The sequence below is a fragment of the Haliotis asinina genome, chromosome 4 (assembly GCF_037392515.1).
Source record: "Haliotis asinina isolate JCU_RB_2024 chromosome 4, JCU_Hal_asi_v2, whole genome shotgun sequence".
In the NCBI taxonomy this organism is placed as follows: Eukaryota; Metazoa; Mollusca; class Gastropoda; order Lepetellida; family Haliotidae; genus Haliotis; species Haliotis asinina.
The window spans coordinates 47545091-47558980 of NC_090283.1; the positions used below are offsets into that span (position 1 = coordinate 47545091).

Sequence of the window (13890 nt, forward strand, 5' to 3'; positions counted from 1 at the left end):
CAAACCAAGTTTTTTAAGAAAGTTTAGCATGAGAGATACTAATTTCATTGTTACAAATTGCTCTTATTGAAAACTGAAAAATGTTTTAATTCGTGTCACTGGAAACGTAGAGAAAAAAACCATCTTGACTGTGATAGGCAGCCTTTGTCACAGGCAAAACTCACTGTCTGTTTTATTGACACCTATGTGTCTTCCTGTCTGCTGATGACAGTATGCAATACCCAACTTCAGTCATTGACCACAAACAATTTGAACTTAATATCTATCAGGCTATACACCATAAACAAACAGATTGATCTATGGCTTGTGCCCCTGGTTTCTGTCTCTGTAGCATAATGTAATTATAGGTGTGGCAGGTGTGACATTTGTACACATGACATGTTATTATGTCTTTGGGTTGCAAACAGACTGGATCCATTTTCTCCTATGACTTGATCAGATGGAAACCCATGCAAACCCTGACTGTCAGTTTCAAGTTCTGCTTTGTACTTGGACAAACGGCAGATACCAGCCACACAGCATCCTCGATATCTCCAGGGTATACGTTCCGATAGGTCTCCACCATACCCTGGACGCATCTACGGCTAAGCCCGATAAATTTATTACCTCCCTTGACTGTCTTTTGATCCAGTCAGCTGTCTACGCTGGGAAGCTGAGCGAACCAATCACAACTCACTTTCGTTTTTTGAATTATCTAACCGATTATACTTGTCAACAGGGCACCCGTGCCGAGCCACCTCCTCGTGGTGGGTGCTGGGTAACGCCAAGAGCTCGCCGACATCCCCGTAGTGGACCCGGGGGGATATTTGGTCCACCAACCCGTTTGCCGTGGGTTGCAGCCCTGTGTCGGCGGAGGAGGGGATCCTGGTGGTTGAGAGCAATAGGAGCTTGCAACCGTGTTCCTGTTGCTCAATACACCACTTCGGCCCTGACTTCGCCTAGACGGGTGGTCGAATAGGCCCGGTTCGACCAGTCGGCTGGTCATGCCAAGCCCTGTGCATGGGGCATTATTATATTTATCAATGCACATATATCATTTGGAATCGTTGTAAATTTGGACTTGGCTTTATAATCTAAAACATTTTGAATTTGAAGTATGTTGTTCTGTAATTTGCCTAGAGTCCTATGCCAGAAGGCGGTGGCTCATGGGCCAATCTGGTAGAATTATTAATCTCTTAATTCTTCTGCTGGAGTATATCATCCGGATATCCTTGGTGCTGCAAGCTGGAGGCCCGCTTGCTTTAGCATTGTCCTTGTGATACTCCGTGGTGGGTGGGGAGCTCGGATGATGAACCATATAACACCAATCATGGCTTATGAAATACCCAAAAAAAAACCAAACGTCCACTTGAAATTGATCCCGTTGATACTTCTCATAGACCGTTTCTATCGATTGAGTATTGGCCACATTTCCTCGTTATTGAGACTCCGGACAAGACACCATTGAAGTTGAACCCTTTCGCAATATCTAAGGGCATTCAAGGTATTGCTGGGGATGTCAAGAACATTAGACGCTTGCGTTCGGGTGCATTGCTAATAGAGTGTGGCAAGAAACAGCAGACAACCAATCTGATGAACATTGAATCTTTTGTGGGCATTCCGGTCACGGTCTCTGCTCACAAGACCTTGAACACAAGTAAAGGTATCGTCAGAGATCGTGATCGGTTGTTTGCTGACATGTCCGAGCTTGATATAGCATGCGAAATGAAGGATCAAGGTGTGCTGTATGTGAAGCGCTTTTCCACCCGAAAAAACAATGAAACAATCCAAACAAATACCTATCTGTTTTCTTTTTCATTGCCAAATGCTCCCAAATCAGTAAAGGCGGGTTACTGCAATATCCAAGTTGAAACCTACATCCCCAACCCGCTCAGGTGTTTTAAATGTCAGAAATATGGACACGGTGTATCTACCTGCACATTGTCTGTTGTGTGTGCTCACTGTGGTGAGAAGACACACACAACAGAAGATTGTGACAGTGACTTTAAAAAATGCACTAACTGCTCTGTCGACCATTCATCTTCGTCAAAACAGTGTCCAATATGGAAAGAGCAAATGGCGATTAACAAAATAAAGTTCACCCAAAATATCTCTTTTTCTGAGGCAAAGAAACTGGTGAAGAGATCTGACCTTCTAGAAAGTTATGCTACAGTAGCAAAATCATCATCTGAATCCAGCTCAAAAATAACAAAATCATCCACAGGATGCCAAACTACCTTGACTTGGGTCAGTTCCGACTCCCCACAGGTTTTATACCCTGCTATATCATCCCAGACTGAGGAATCACTTCCTACTACATCAAAGTCCTCTGATCATAAGTCATCTTCACAGTCACGCTCTGAGTCTCATTCAACAGCTGATAGACAACAAATTGTTAAAACTAAACCCAAACCTAAGTCTGATGCTTCGAAACAACAAAGTGGCAGAGCTCCTAAGGGGTCACAAAATAAAATTCAATTGTTTAATAAATATGGGTCTCTTGAAGATATGGACGTTTCTGAACTGTAGCATAACTTTCTAGAAGGTCAGATCTCTTCACCAGTTTCTTTGCCTCAGAAAAAGAGATATTTTGGGTGAACTTTATTTTGTTAAAGCATAAATATAGCAATTACAAACCTTTATTTACAGATGGGTCCAAGGACGGTGGCGCAGTGGCTTGTGCCACTGTCATTGGATCCAGAACAATATCTTCTAGATTACCAGATAATAGTTCTATTTTTACAGCTGAAGCTAACGCCATATTAACAGCTCTCAAATATATTCAAAGACACCCGAAACGTAAACAATATATAATCTATTCCGATTCTCTTTCTTGCCTTCAGGCTATTAAAAATATTTCTTGCAAACATCCACTTTTAATAGAAATTATTGAATTGTATAATGATCTTGCTACTGGCCAATACGACATCGTCTTTTGTTGGTTACCCAGCCATGTAGGCATTTCTGGTAACACACTGGCTGACCTTGCTGCTAAAGCAGCACTCAACAAATCTGTGACACCACTTCTTATTCCTTATAGTAATTACAAAGCCACCATTAGATCTTATATCCGTGATCTGATGCAAAAGAAGTGGGACACCCAAGTGGGTATCAATAAATTACATGAGACAAAACCTTACATTGGTTATACCCACTTGGGTTGTCAGTCCAGATTTGAAGAGGTTATTTTGCGACGATGTCGTGTTGGCCACACTAGATACACTCATGCGTACCTGTTAAAAGGTGAACATCCTCCATTTTGTATCCCTTGTGATGAGAGAGTCACTGTCAAGCATATTCTGCTTGACTGTGTTGAATTCTCCATCACAAGGGATAAGTATTTTACAGTTAAAACAATTAAGGATCTTTTTACCAGCGTTAATTCTCATTTAATTATAGGTTTTTTAAAAGAAATTGATTTTTTGGTTGAATTTTGAATAATATGTTTCTGTAAATAGATGTATTTTAATGACTGGTAGTTTGAATTAGTAACTTGAATTGTTGGTGGCTGTACCCTCAAAGGGGGTTGAAGTATTGTAAAATTATTGTCCTCCTGAGAGGGTACATAAGTACACAAACATACAAAGTAAATTCTAAATTTCCACGTTTTTAATGGTAGTATAAGTGTATTTTTATTGTATGGCTAGATTTCCGAAATTGCTGACGGCTGAGGGGATGATGTAAATCCAGCTAGGGTCCATGCAGGTAGCAAAAGTACTGTAAGTCCCCATGGTCCCTAGTATGGTGATCTACCTTCAGTTGTTGGCAATCTATAGCCCGGTTTTATATTGTATTGTCCTCTATAGATAAATTGTTTTAGGCATAGCTACTAGTTTTACATTCATTTCTGTGATGTTCTAGTTGTTTTACTGTCCTTCGTCGACTGATTGTTATAATACTCATATATTCCATTTTAATGTTCCGTTCCCGTCACGATATGGCTGAAATATTGCCGATGTGACATTAAATTTTAACTCACTCACTCACTTGTCAACAGAAACCATGCAGAGGTTCTCTGGAAGAGGTAGAAGGCTTCCTTGCATATGTTGTTTTAAAGTTTGTTTGTATGATTTCCCTAAAATCAGGGACGCACTGCGAGCAAACCTTTGCAGTTGTGACCGCTACCTTTGTTGACACTGGCAAGCTCAGTTATAACGGTGGTCTAGCTGATTGGATACTGTGAGAAAAGTCAAGGAGTCAGCAAAGGGAGGTAATAAATTTATCGGGCAAAGCCGTAGATGCGTCCAGGGTAAAGTGGAGACTTATCGGAACGTATACCCTGGAGATATCGAGGATGGCCACACAGTAGTTCACTATCTTAGTATTTGTTGATTGGATCAAACACAAATGCAGTGAACACAAAACCCAACATCTCTATATACATTATTTATGCATAATACCTTCTGTTCTACATGATGTGATGTGTCGGTTTGGATTCTTATACCGTTATCACTTACCATCATTGCTTGACAATGGTATATGAATCCATAGCGAAAAGTCGCATAAAGGAAGTTGTGTTACAAAAATATTCTTACTTTCTTATCACTCACCATACTTCTGAAATGCCAATCAAATAAGATCATTACACAATGAGCCCTCAGAAAATTGACCCTCAGAAAATGAACCAGGAAATGAAAAGTCACACCCACCCACTCTGGCCGGATTCAGTCTCACGGGTGCTTCATTTCGAGAGATGTAAGCCCAAATACAAAATATTACGCTTTTGATTCGTGATTGTTTATGATGTTGTTTGTTTGGGTTTTTTTTTTTCAAAATCAGCAATGTATATTCTATGTCATGAATAAGTAATACTTGTTTTTAATTATGTTTGGTTTTTTGGTGAGGGTGGGGGTTGCATGTGACCTTTGGTAAAAGCAGTATAAAACTAAATACTCAATACAGAGATCATGTTACTTGTTGTTGCTTGTCAAGGTAATGTTATATGTATGTTGCTTGTCAAGGTAATGTTTCTTGTATGTTGCTTGTCAAGGTAATGTTACTTGTATGTTGCTTGTCAAGGTAATGTTACTGATATGTTGCTTGTCAAGGCAATATTACTCATGTGTTGCTTGTCAAGGTAATGTTACTGATGTGTTGCTTGTCAAGGCAATATTACTCATGTGTTGCTTGTCAAGGTAATGTTACTGATATGTTACTTGTCAAGGTAATGTTACTGATGTGTTGCTTGTCAAGGCAATATTACTCATGTGTTGCTTGTCAAGGTGATGTTACTGATGTGTTGGTTGTCAAGGTAATGTTACTGATGTGTTGGTTGTCAAGGTAATGTTACTGATGTGTTGGTTGTCAAGGTAATGTTACTGATGTGTTGCTTGTCAAGGTAATGTTACTGATGTGTTGGTTGTCAAGGTAATGTTACTGATGTGTTGCTTGTCAAGGTAATGTTACTGATGTGTTGCAGGGTAATAGCCATACCAATAGCATTCCGATGTGATGTGAACATAGAAGACAACAGCTGCACTGAGAAGTTGTTTGGTCATCCTACTATTCTATATGTGCCAAATAGACTGCCTGGAGCCTGTCTGTATGACATGATTGACGCTGTGTTGCCATTCCCTGCAATGTACTCTGTTGTTTTAACTGATGGACAGGTGAGTTGTGATGACATTCACTGCCATGTATTCTGTTGTGTTAACTGATGGACCGGTGAGTCATAATGATATATATTCCTTGAAATGTACTCTGTTGTGTGAACTGATGGACAGGTGAGTCACGATGACATTCCCTGGGATGTGTTCTGTCTTGTTAGCTGATGAACAGGTGAGTCACGATGATATTCCTTGTAAATTAATGTAATGTACTCTGTCGTATTAACTGATGGACAGGTGAGTCATAATGATATTCCCTGTAATGTACTCTGATGTAATGTACTCTGTGTGAACTGATGGACATGACATTTACCACACAGACCTTTCTGCTACCATTCCTTAAACTGAAACAGTGTAAAATCAACACTAAACTAAACTCGCTTGCGAAAACACCACTGCCACTTTAGTCCATCCAAGGGAAGTAACCCAAACTGCATTTTGTTGCAGGGTCTACGGTGCTCTCGATGTATGTACACCGCCCACTGTACAGGCTGTGTGTTGTGTCGGGAAGGGGAGGTAACTCTCCAGCCAGGGGACAATCTGACCATCCACATAATGGACATGTCACATGATCAGCAACAGGAAGCAGCAGCGTATCACGACCATGCCTCCATGCAGGATCTCCGACCCAATGACCCCATCACTGTCTATGACTGCTTTCGAGCCTTTACTGAAAGGTTGGTTTTCTTTGTTGACATCTTGGGTCTGCATCATCCAAACTATGTCGTGCATACAGTGTGATTTAACAAAACCAAGGACCAAGTACTAGAAACTGATTATAGTAGAATGACACACAATCAAACCCCAAGAAATATACGTTACCATTCATATTAAAAATGGAGCAGCCGGGTAGCGTAGTGGTTAAAACATTTACATGTCAAGCCAATACCCCATGTGCGATTTCTAACAGGGGTTCATTATGTAAATCCCAGTGTTTCCTTATCCTGACTTTTGCTTATTATGCTTATCTGCTCCCTCACACTCACCAATCTGGAGCCCCCCTATCCCGCCAATACTGTCACATGACTGGCCATGCTTGCCATTCTCTCAGTCTCATTATCCCAGCACGAGAATTACTGAGAGGGGCGGTTGGGAGGCCTTGATGCCATGAGTAAGGATAAATATAAAATATCATTTTTTATTTTCTTGTATAAAATCCAGACAATCTGTTTCCTTAATGCTCATTTGCTTGCAGTGAGATCCTGGACGAACACAACCCCTGGTACTGTCCCACATGTCAGCAGAACCAGTGTGCTAAGAAAACCATGACAGTGTGGCGCTACCCTGACACACTGATTGTGCATCTCAAGAGGTGAGGAGGCATGCCTCACACATTCCATCATACTGAGGCACCTCTGTGCCTGTGGATCATGAGGATACAACACCTCATACATCCCCATTTTTTACAAGTCTGTCATCTGCTCATACAAGTTTGAAACATCACACGCATGTGCATTCTCTCTCTCACTCACTCACCTCTGCCCCCACCCCTGCCAGCACAAACCTATCAGTGGATCCCAAATGTGTAGATGAATGCTTATGTTGTTCATCACTGGATTGTTTGGTCCAAACTTGGTATTTACGGACAGTTGCCATATAACTGAAATATTTCTCATGAAATATTTATTGACATCATTATAAATGAAATGCCATCATTGAAACTACTCATTTCAACATTTGATTAAATTAAATTAAATTGACCCTTTTTTACAATAGTGCATTTCTCTCCTGCGAATGAAATTCGCATGACGAAATATGAGGTGTACTTGTGTGGGTTGCTGTAGTATTCATCTGCATTTCATGGTGTGGATTATCATGTTTATAGGTTTGTCGAAACCTGCTGTCGTGACGATTGTTTTGAAAAACAGTGGAAACAAATCTGAATAGCATCTTCTATCTTGGAAGCAATCTAGGTGTCAAACCACCTGATTTAGGACATACAGGCTTCTACAACGCTCTCTTCACCCTCACAAACAACACATTTGGCATGAACTGAGGCATCTGGTGGAAATCTGTGCATGGTGACACCATCACCCGACACCTGGGAGCATTTGACAGCATCCCAACGATTCGCATGTCTTTGTTGACGTCAAGAAATCACCAAATTGACGTGCTTGTTTCATAGTTTATAAACAGCTAACTGAAAATCCTTCCTCACACTGCAGGGCTCTGGCAATAGGGTTATTTAACCTGTCTGTCATTCCGTTGGTGGGCAAGAGGGAAGGAGGTGCCTTTTGGCAACTTTTAATCGCTTGGTATTAATTAACCATGCAGGGTTTGTTTTTTTCAAGCAAAAAATGTAGTTCCGCTTAAGACTAACCACAAGTCTTTCATATGTAATGGTTAGAAAAAATGTGAGTTTATTTGTTCTTTATACAACCCAAAACAAACAAAACAAATTTGCATGTGAGTTACAGGTGAGTTACATATAAGCTTGGTTTTAGCTTTCCTTACATACACTTTTTGCATGTACTTTCAGATTTGTCTTTCATGAGTTGTCGAGTACTAAAGTTGACAACCCAGTAGTCTTTCCTCATAAGGACCTTGACCTTCAGCAGTTTGTATCAGGACCAAAGGTCAAGGACCTTTCATATGACCTCTACAGCATTGTGTGTCATTTCGGAGGTAAGTTCAACCTTTCATCAAAGTATCAAGTAGTCTGAAAAAAGTTGTCATTTGCTTGTGTATTGATGTGACTGTTGACATGGGCTTTTCCAAAACATGTACAAATAATGTTTTGTAAAATATTGTTAAAATATTATGTGAACAAAGGTATAAAAAAGTATTTGCGAGTGGTAAAATGTGAGTAATTGAGGAGGACGTCACTACTGGGAATCATTTGCCTTGAAATAGGGACCCATGAAGATCCGAGTTAGAATTGATCTCGGGGTAGAATAGGCCTTCAGCAACCCATGCTTGCCATAAAAGGCAACTGCTTGTCGTAGGAGGCGACTAACGGGATCGGTTGGTCAGGCTGGCTGACTTGGTTGACACATGTCATCGGTTTTCAATTGCGCAGATCGATGCTCATATTGTTGATCACTGGATTGTCTGGTGCAGACTCGATTATTTGCAGACCGTCGTCATATAGCTGGAATATTGCTGAGTGCGGCGTAAAACTAACTCACTCACTCAGTAACCCATGTTGTAAGAGGCTACTAATTCGATCAAGTGGTCAGGCTCACCGACTTGGTTGATACATGTCATTTTATCCCCACTGCGCATATCAATGCTCGTGCTGTTGATCACTGGTTTGTCCAGTCAACATTTATATGAAATAAACTCACTTGAGATAGGACTTTCTCACCAACTCTCTGATGTCATACACAGGCTCTCACTCCGGCCATTATACATCTTACACAAACCACCCCCTGACGTCGGAATGGTTCTACTACAATGATGAGACAGTCACCAAACAGGAACCTCGCAATGATGACTACAGCAGTGCATATGTCCTCTTCTACCAGAGGAAAGGTGAGAATATACCAATAAATTGAAAACTGAAAAAATATTCAACAAAATGGAGTACTTTAAATTCTGAAAGCGACAGGTATTTTTTACCTTGTCCAACTTCCGTCATGTGTCATAAACTTCTAAAACATGAGGATCATTTTTAGCCCAAAGCTGCTCATTTTAACCAGCAATTATCTCCAATATTTTTTTCTACAAATCTACACCATTTTAAGCAGTTTGGTTATTGTTTTCTAAATGGAATGAAATTTGGTATGTGTGGCATTAGAGGTGGGGCTTGATTTGTGCAGTATTGCACTCTTCTGGGTGTTTTTATTTTCAAATATTTAAACAGTTTATCCAGATTCATACTATTTGTTTCTACTCTATAAACCGCATTTCTAACAATGTTCTTGCTCTTCTCCAGGTACATCCAGCAAGTTCCAGCCCCCAGCTGTTCTGCCATTCCTCCTGGATGACCCCTCCCCTCTCACCTCCCCAGCCCCGCTAACCGTCGATGCCCAACCGGGACCCTGCACCTCTGAGACTCATCCCCTCAAGCCAAACCAGCCTGAAGACACCCCATCACCATCAATGATGGATGGGGCGGGGCAATCTGACTCCACCCTACCTGCTATGGACAATATGATTGGACAGTCTGACGACAGCCCCATGTCAGTCACTCAGCCTCCTGTGGAACAGGTGGAAGCTGATAGCACCTTTGATTTCTATTCTTAGTTTCTTTTCTGAAATATTTGAGATCATGATTTAATTTTTTTTTTTTTTTCTGTCGACTTGAAATAATAATTAATACCAGTATACGGGTATTTGATTTGCTGATGTCAAAAATTAAAGCCTGAATCATGTTAAAAACCAGTGTTGGATGTGGTAAAATTGTTCATGGATTGTCATAGAGTTAACCAGAAAAAATCCACAAGACTTTGTAGAAATCTTACAAATTGATCTGCTGATTAAAAATAATAAATAAATATTCAGTGCCCAGTCAGAATTCACATCAAACAGGAATGGTGGAATAGCTTAGCATTTGCTTGTCACGCGAAACTCCCAGATTCAATTTCCCCACATGGGTACAATGTGTTAAGCCCATTTCTGTTGTCCCCTCAGTAATATTGCTGGAATATTGCTAAAAGCAGCAATAAACAGATCATTGGCCAGGGTAATGCTAACACAGCTATGATATAGGATAAACCAATGAGTGTTCACTGACCTTGTACAGACTAGTGGTGGGTCACAGCCTTGTGAATATGAACACAATGCTGATTAAGCAGTTTGTGCAGTATGGTAGCTTTGTGGTTAGAGCTTTTGCTCGTTGCGCAGAAAACCTGATTTTGATTCCCACATGGGAACAATATGTGAAACTCGTATGTGGAATACCCCGTTGCTGGAATATTGCCATGAGCTGTGTAAAACTAAACTCACTTACTGATAAAGCTGTCTGTTTAGTGATTGAGATATTTACTGTCATCTGAGGAGAAATATACTACTTAACACACATCCCAAGGATGATGTGTAGCGGATGAGTCAGAAGCAGTTTAATTAATATAATTAATTCCTCTTTGTTGGTTGGCTGTTGTGATACATATGATCACAGTTGTGGGAATGGAAGGACTTGTCAGGCAGGATGGCATGCACTCAAGCACTACTGTTTGTTGTGCAGAGTCGTGTCCCTTAGGTGCATCCTGATGTTTCGAGGTCGGTCAGCGCCGTCACCATGAGCTTCACCAAAGACGTCAACACGTTTTACCTGCATTACCCCTGGGAGTTCATTTCATCATCAAGCTGATACACTGTGATATAACTGAGATACTGTTCCAAGCGGTGTTAGACTCACTCACACATAGGGGTGAAACGGTACATATGACAGCATGATGCATATTGCGAAACACATCCTTTGGTTCTATCTGTTTTGTTTTGGTATATGGACCCGTGAAGGTCCCGGGGTAGAATAGGCCTTCAGCAACCCATGCTTGCCATAAAAGGCGACTATGCTTGTCGTAAGAGGCGACTAACGACTAACGAGACTAACGACTATCGAGTGGTCAGGCTCGCTGACTTGGTTGACACATGTCATCGGTTCCCAATTGCGCAGATCGATGCTCATGATGTTGATCACTGGATTGTCTGGTCCAGACTCGATTATTTACAGACCGCCGCCATATAGCTGGAATATTGCTGAGTGCGGCGTAAAACTAAACTCACTCACTCACTCACTCACTGTTTTGGTATATGCAAGGTATGAAACTCTCAAACGTTTCAGGCAGAGCACAGGGCCGGTGAGATGTAAAACCTGCCAGCCCTGATCAGAACTTACTGCCTGCAAATAATTTAGGTTTGACAAGCAGTATAGCATATCAGCCTACTGAAATTCATCACATTTTTATGAATGAAATACAGTCATGTCCCGTTAATCCGAACACTTGTGTTTTTATTGAAATTGTCCGGATAAGCGAATTTTCAGATATCTGAACCATGGGCCATATGTACAAAGAAACGAACATAGCAGGCATCAAACATTGTCTTTATTGATTACACATAAACAAATATCAGTTAATACATAAAATGTCTCATACCTGTTCATGCACTGGCTGTGTAGAAAAGCGAGAGAACTTTTGCCGGTCAGTTCGTCACTGTTGACAATCACAAGATCAGCGGCAGTAACAGTCACAGTTGCAACTTGTGCATAGGATTGTAGTACATCGTGAAGTTCCGACAAGGCCGTGTCTTCTTGTGGGTCCTCATTTGATTGGATAATATCCACATGACGAAAGCGGTTAGCAATTGTCTTTTCACTCACAGCTGTCCAGGCTTGCTTGATCATCTGGACTAATTAGTTATAATGACCCACAAACTGACACGCCTCAAAATTAACTCAGTGTCACCTTGCTACTCAACGGTAGTTTATCTTCTCACGCTTCAAAGACTGCCGACTTCTTTCATGTTACGGCATGCGAGGCCCTCAGTAATCGCGTGTGTAAACTTACAGGTGCTCAGATGTCCGGATATCCGAGACAAGAAATGCACATAAATTAGTGTTTTGTATGTGAAAATGACCGTACAGTTACAAAAACCTGATTTCTGAATAAGAGAGTAATTTTACAATGTTGTGAATTCGTTTTAAGGAATTTTCATTCGGAAGACAAAAACATTATCACTATCTTTGTTATTTTTCTATGAACAATACTGTCATTTTATGAGAAGATAAAATGGTACAAACACTGAAAATATTGAATTTTCAGATTGCTTTGTGGTAATAGGAACTGAAGGCAAACACTGCAGTTCTGCTAATGCCGCGGTGTACCGTTTCACCCCTACTCACATATTAGTCATTTCGGCCATCATGCGTCAGGACCCAAACTAGGGTGATAATGTCACTATAGCATGGGAATACACCTATATCATTACAGCCAGACATCACCAAGCTGACCATTGATTATCACCACACAAAATCATTCGTTCATGCTCTTATGTCCTGTGATTTGTGAGTATTCATTTTTACAGTTTGAATGTGTGGAGAAATCTTTGTATTACAGTACAAGATGTGTGAAGGGATGCTTGTTTTGGCAAGTCAGGTTCTGTTAGTCAAGACACCCTGCATTTCTACTCATAGATGAGAACATGTTATAGTAAACCAGTGAGATAGCGACACTCCTAGAGGACAGAAAAGGCATGCCAATGGTAATACAAATACGACTGAGAATTTTTAATCTGTAGTCCATGTCATATGCCAAAGAATCATTTAAGTAAATTATTTTTATACTCACACTCATTCAAGATCAGAGAGTATCAGATGTTAGAGAATCACATGAAAGGTCAGAGAATTTGGGTAAAGGTCAGATTCTTGTCTAAGGTCAAAGGTCAGAGAGTCATATGTAAGGTCAGGGAATCTTGTCAAAGGCCAGAGAATTTTGTCTTAAGTCAAAGAATCATGTCAAAGGTTGGGAAATGCAGCCAGACCATAGTTTGAAGCATACCACTGTCAGGCTCCAGATAATTTTAATTATAATTTAGTATTTCAAATTAGTATCATAAGTTGTCAAGCAGAACACTTGAATGTATCTGTGTTGAACACTTGACCTCTGCTCAGCCATTAAATATAGCTGAAATATTTGCATTATGTATAAATAATGTGCTGTCTGGTTGGACCAAGCTTGTTAGACCAATTGTGTATCATTGATAACTTAAATACCACTGTTGAAAGTGGAGCATTATTCTTTAAAAAGGCTTTTTTACATATTTTGTCGATAATCCATTTTCATTTTAGGCATGAAATATTTTCTATAGTTACCTATGAAATGGGTTGACATCTCCCCAAAACTAACCAATCGTTTAAGTGCTTCAACTGTTGTGCTCAAAAGTTGTGCTCCATTGACCTTCACAGATCAACTTCATTTTAACAAATGACAATGCAAGAATATTTACTCTAAGTGCTTCTTTGTTTCACATGTTCCGGCTGTTTGAAAACCAAGCTGAACAAAAATATTAGGGATTATTAATGTCTTGGGGATCAGGGTTCAATTTATGAAACCCATTCCTGATGTAAATATAACGACTAAATCTTATGTTCAGCACATTGTGCTATTTCATTACTTTAAAGGGCCCTAGTTTCTCCTTTCAGGACCCTGACAGTCGAAACCGAGTCTTCTTGACCCCTAGTTTTGTTGGGTCATGACGAAACCCTGTGTTTACTCGTTGTGTAGGAAGATATATTCTCATGGCTGTGTTTCTGTTGGTGGTTGAGTTGAAAGATTGTGCATAGTTTGATCCCAATCATTTCTAAGATTTTACAAATTAACACCTGAATCTGCCATGTGGAGTACGGACATTATGCAAGGAC

General features: G+C 40.4%; 1 protein-coding gene across 2 annotated transcripts in view; it reads left to right on the forward strand.

Annotated features, from left to right (window-relative positions):
* Positions 1 to 10504, forward strand: part of LOC137281610 (uncharacterized) — a 24945-nt gene extending 14441 nt beyond the window's left edge. For both annotated transcript variants that reach the window (XM_067812947.1, XM_067812948.1), the window contains exons 12-17: positions 5399 to 5588; positions 6033 to 6262; positions 6781 to 6897; positions 8065 to 8210; positions 8916 to 9059; positions 9463 to 10504. In XM_067812947.1, the coding sequence (XP_067669048.1) occupies positions 5399 to 5588; positions 6033 to 6262; positions 6781 to 6897; positions 8065 to 8210; positions 8916 to 9059; positions 9463 to 9773 (1138 nt within the window). In that variant the 3' untranslated portion in view covers positions 9774 to 10504. The remainder of the gene's footprint in view (positions 1 to 5398; positions 5589 to 6032; positions 6263 to 6780; positions 6898 to 8064; positions 8211 to 8915; positions 9060 to 9462) is intronic.
* Positions 10505 to 13890: the final 3386 nt, after the last annotated feature.